The following is a 5,754-nucleotide window of genomic DNA, read 5'->3' as shown; positions in this document are numbered from 1 at the left end:
ACACACACACACACACACACCTTGAATCATGTATTAACACCACTGACGCCCCCAACCAATCCTACTTCATCCCCACAGGTCTACCATGTCCCTCCCAGATCCCTCCATGTATGTCTTTTTCCACCAACTCCTCATTTCGTCCACTACAATCAATACTCCAGGAGGAGGAGGACATAAGAGAGTTCTTTCTATACCTGTCACAAAGAAATGCCCAGTAAAGTGAAGTGAGAGACAATTACACCTGTGACTCACAGGCCCCTATCAGCTATTATCCCGCAGGTCCACAGCCGTGCCTGGAGGCCATTGTTTTAATACCTCTGGAGTCTGAGGGAAAGATTCCAAAAATCACAAACTTCCTACCAAGATCATTTCTTACAATGTGTAATTTATTTTAATAATTAAGACCCCTGTCAGTCAGCAAAGGCATATCCAAGGACCCTTCCGTGGAGACTATGCCTATAGCAACAGGTTTTCTGCTCTAGGCTACGCTTCTCTGATCTTTTGTCTTTCTTTCTCTGGTCTTGTTTGTATGCTCTGAGGTCAGTGATGTCGGTCTAGATGGCTAGGTGTGGTGGGTCCCCTGACTCTACCTGTGCTTCGTCGGTGCCGCTGTCGCTGTCCAGCTCCCCGATGTAGTACTGCTCCATCCACCGCCGGGCGTTCTCCGAGTGCCGGTGTGGGGGTCCTTCCATCTCCCGGCTCACGTCCTTGCCTGACCGCTGAAGTATCAGCGCCTCCCCGCCGGGATGCATCCGCAAGAAAGAGGTCACATCGTACACCCTGGTCCCCAGCAGCACCCAGCAGGAGTCCTTGGTGCAGTTGCGGGCCACCTCCTTCTCCATGAAGAACCGGGGGGACGTGGACGGAGACATACTGACAGCGGAGATGCAGAGCGTCCACCTGGACCGAAAAAGTAACACAGGGAGGAGAGCAGAGAGACCTGCTCGCAGGGCCGTCGACCTGACTACTGGACTGGGAGGTAAACTTCGCCGTTGACACCCAGAGGCACCCAAACTATTAACTATTAACGAGAGGACAGTGATGAAAGGCGGGGTCTGTGGGGCGTTCAAACACTCGGAAAAGATCGTATACAACAAGTTAAACTTGAAACGTCTGAATAATGTTTCTCCCTGGGGGTTGTTTTTTTTCTGTTTATAAACAAAGGTTTACTCACTCCTAATATTGTGCCACCTCAAATCAGAGAAAAGACGAATTTTATGTTAGACAATCAGAGGAGGCTACCAAAATCCAATGTCGTGTTCCGTGAATGCAGCATTAAATCCAGACGCACCTGCTGCTCTGAAAACACCCGGGGCAACAAACTCCTCAAGTCTGCTGTGTAGAGCAGCAAACTGATAATAAGTCGTTTATTCACATTCAATAAACAACTAACATTTCTCAACGTGAATCATTCAAATTACCCTTGACGTCAAATAAAGAGTGACATAGGCTGTGAATAGAATAGAATAGAATAGAATAGAATAGAATAGAACAGAATGCCTTTATTGTCATTATACACAAGTGCAGTATCTGTGCAATGAGATTGAAGCAACCCCTTCACAGTGTCGACACGAAATATAAAAATATAAAATATAAGAATCTATAATATGAAGTATAGGTAGTGCAGAGGAAAAAGGGGGGGGGGGGGGGGGACCTGGTGCACAGTCCTGAGAGCAACTATGTACATATGTAAAATAGCTTTGTATACACATTGTGTGAAAAGTAGTTAAGTATTAACAACAAACAAATTAATATTGCACTGTAATAAAATGAAATGGTTAAATATTAAATATTGCACTGTATGAAATATATGTGTATGAATGAAAATGAATATGTCACTTACCTGTCATGGTGAGAGCCTAAGTTCCATGCACTCTGAGGCATTTAACGTCTAGAACATAGCCAGATACTAAACCAGATACATCTAAATAACGGTCAATCTAATTTGCACTTAACAAAACCTGACATTCGTAGCCTATAGCAATTTCTCAACCCTTATCATTATTATTGTTATTTCTCAATAGCCTAATAACAACAATAGCCTAATGTTAATTATTGTTTTAATAATATCCTAATTGTAACAGAAATCTGCGTGTGATCCGCACTTTGGCCACTTATGGGTTCGTGTATTATCTTTAAAACTAAAATGTTAATTTGCATTTAGCCTAATTAGTGACATTTTGAAGATGTTCAATAAAATGTAGCATATACACATAGTTGGGTCTATTTTCTCCCAAAACAGAGGGCGTGTTTTTGTTTATCTCTCAGCTTAATCTTCACCAGACAGATGAGCTCAACTGGTGCCTTTACGTGGCGTCGGAAATAATCCTTTCCACAGGTGAGCCCTAAATAAAGCTCAATTGAACGATAAAGAAATTACTCATAATAATGTGTGATATTTCTGTTTTAGCCTGCACAAGTTTGCGAGGTGGGGTGTTTAGGGGAGAACTTGGAAGATTTGTCAGGGGCTAAATTAGGCTATTATTATTACCGATATTTAGTCAAATTAGCCTAACCTAAATAATGTAAAAAAATACTAAATACCTGACGTTAAAACTCAAACTCAAATAAGGGTGACTATTACCATCTGTCTAGGGATTGCACGTATGAAAAATAGCCTTTTGGTTAACTCTGGCATATTGAAAGAAATGTTTATTAATATGCACTGTCCCTGTAATAAAAAATTAAAAATTAAAAAACAGTGCTGTTGGAAGGCCTTCCAACAAAATGCAATTTTTGCCGATGAAAAGCACGTTTTAGACTGCGCATCAAGGGATGTTTAGGACTTAATTTGACAAGTTCGGGGAATACGAGCTTCCTGAAGGCAGCGTGAGACTTGTCCACTAGCGCCATCCTGCGTGTTTTGGTAAATATGCTGTCAAAACCACACAGTGATGTAAATTTCAAGTAGACTAATTAGGCACAGTTAAAATCAACATCCAATTCAATTCAATTCAATTTTATTTATAGGCTTAATATAATATATTCATAACAAGCGTTATCTCAAGACCGTTTACAGATAGAGCTAGACCACACTCCAGAATTTACGACCAGACATAGTGTTAAAAATGGATCCAAACAGGCTAACCGTGTTTTCTCTGGAGTGAGACAACCCTTGTTAGGGCTGGGGTTTAGTGGACAGTATGGTGGGAGGTTTCCAGAATAACAAAAATACCCAAAGCTTGTGTAAAGTCTGATTGGCCTGTATGATAAAGCTGTTTGTTCTAGAAACTGGTCCTGTCAACCAATGACAGACGTAAACATTGTTTTGCATTTTATCACTTATGGCAAGCAGTTTTAACATTTAATAATACCACATGCCCATCTGTAATTACATTTTAGGTATCTATAACATTTCTGGATAGAATGGTAATTAAAGAACTCCACAATAACATTTTTACTACTAGAAATTGTATTTCGAGACATTTACAACTTTGATTGCACTGGTGAAAACTAAATAAAAGATTAATTTGCAGGATAGGATACATACAACTGCAATTTTACTGGATATTACTATTACTATTATATACTATACTTGCATACTATACTATATCTCTAATAGTAATGCTTCCCATCCAGAATGTAATTTTATATATCTGAAATAGTAACTGATGCAAAGTTTGACATTAGGCAAAAAGATAATAACAAAAAAAAAACTAAACTAAAGAAAAGATTAATTGTCAGGATAGGAGACCTACAGATACCTGCAATATAACTATTACTAGGAAAGACTAACATTTCAGATATCTTCAATACAATTGTTACTGGTCAAAACTAAAGTGAGCCGTTTTGGCATTCATTATTGTTTTGCTTAGATATATATAAAATTACATTCTGCATGTGAGGCATACTATGATAGCTATTCAGAATTGTATTTTCCCAGTAAAATTGCAGTTGTTTGTAATGCCATTTTATTAATCAGAATGTATTTTGGATAGAGAATTACAATTTAGATTGTCACAGTTCAGGGAATTGTGGACCTAAATGCAGAGATCAGACAGGCAGGCAGGAGAGAGTTTGTGTCAAGGAACAAAAAAGCAGAATTCCAACAAACAAGGGGTCTAAAAAGCAGTAGACAAAATAACACAAGGAGTCCCAAGGAAGCAGGCAAAAATGAATGTCCAAAAAGATTACAAAAAAAACAAAGAACAAAGCAAAAACTGGAGCACAGGGGCAGGAACAAACTCACAGGGGAAGAAAGACCGCATGGAAGAGGCCAAACACGGAACACAGACAGGAGCAAACAAAAAGATGATCCGACAAGAGACAAAATAACACAGAGGTTAAATACAAGATGTAACGAGCAAACAATGAACAGGTAATACAACAGGTGAAACACATCAGGGCGGGGACGACAATCACAGAGACAGGGAAACACAAGGCAGGTTGTACAACCAGACAAGACTACACCGAAAAACAGACTATCAAAAGGAAACAGAACATACAGACACTCATGGGACAAACACACAACAGGAAGTAGAACTAGACAACAACCAGACAACAAGGGAGGACACACGGAGTATAACTGAAAACAGGAAACAGAACAAATGCACAATAATAACAGGAAACAATAACAGAACCTCAAAACTACAGAAACCACAACAAAAACGATCTGGAATGTTTGTTTAATTTTGCATATTTTAAATTAGAGTTTTGACCAGTGGCAATTGTATTGTAGATATCTAAAATGGGAGTTCTTCCTGGTAATAATTCTATTGCAGATATCTGAAATTCTTATTTTGGATAGGATAAGGACATTGTGGATATGTGAAATTGAAAGCCCCATACACATGAATGAGAAACGTGACGTCATGTGTACTAGTAAGATTGACGTTGTGGATATCTGAAATGACCATTGTAGATAGGAATAGATGGATAGATAGATAGATACTTTATTCATCCAGAAGGAAATTAGGGCGTCCAATAGCTTATACACATCTTATACACATCATACGTTCACATTCGATCAGGAGAAACTTCATTGCAGACATGCAAAACTTTATTAGTAAGCTACATGTGAACAATATGAAATGTACGACAGTATGTAATGTACAGGGTCTTTGAAGATTAGACTCCATCGTATAAAATATGTTTGGTGGAGATGTGACTTGGACCCAAATGCAGAGAGGGCAGGCAAAGTATTTATATAGCTTGATAATTTGTTAAACAAAAACAAAGTACAAACCAACAAAAGGTGTCCAGAAAAACAGCAGGCAACAAAATCCAAAAAGAGGCAAAAGACAAAACAAGAATAACAGGAACACCAAGACTAAGCAGGTAGACAAAACAGGCAGACTAAACACACAGACACTCATCATAGCAATGTTTACAAGGGTTAGGGAACCCCAAACATATCCCCCCGATGGAGTCCAGACACTGGTGGGGAGGTGAAGCAGCATGAAGACGGGAATCAGTCAATAGAATAGTGCAATCAGTCAGGTCCAGGATAGTCCAGGGTAGTTTATGTGTATGTATAAAGGCCCCCAGATGAAAGCATGGAACAAAGAGCAGTGTGCAGCGCAGACTTAAACCCTTCTGTGTTGCAATGAAGAGCGTAATGGCCCCAGGGACAAAGAACTTATACAGCCTGTCAGTTTTGCAAGACAGAGACAGGAGCCTACACCTGAACATGCCCTTCTGTTTGGAGAAAGTGGTGTGCAGAGGGTGGCAGTCATTGTCCATTATAGAGAGTAGTCTGCTCAGGGTATCTGCAACTGATGTCGGCGACTCCAGCTCCACTGGCCTTGACAGAGC

The 5,754-nt window shown here is 39.8% G+C and overlaps 1 protein-coding gene across 1 annotated transcript in view; it reads right to left on the bottom strand.

Annotated features, from left to right (window-relative positions):
* LOC116694197 (fatty acid 2-hydroxylase) overlaps window positions 1-1,077 on the bottom strand; it is a 63,115-nt gene extending 62,038 nt beyond the window's left edge. The window contains exon 1 of the mRNA XM_032523751.1: window positions 591-1,077. Within this exon, the coding sequence (XP_032379642.1) occupies window positions 591-872 (282 nt within the window). The 5' untranslated portion in view covers window positions 873-1,077. The remainder of the gene's footprint in view (window positions 1-590) is intronic.
* Between the last annotated feature and the right edge of the window lie 4,677 nt (window positions 1,078-5,754).

Source organism: Etheostoma spectabile, chromosome 8 (assembly GCF_008692095.1).
Source record: "Etheostoma spectabile isolate EspeVRDwgs_2016 chromosome 8, UIUC_Espe_1.0, whole genome shotgun sequence".
Lineage (NCBI taxonomy): Eukaryota > Metazoa > Chordata > Actinopteri > Perciformes > Percidae > Etheostoma > Etheostoma spectabile.
Note: the sequence above shows the minus strand (reverse complement) of the source record. Positions and strands in the feature narration are given on the sequence as shown.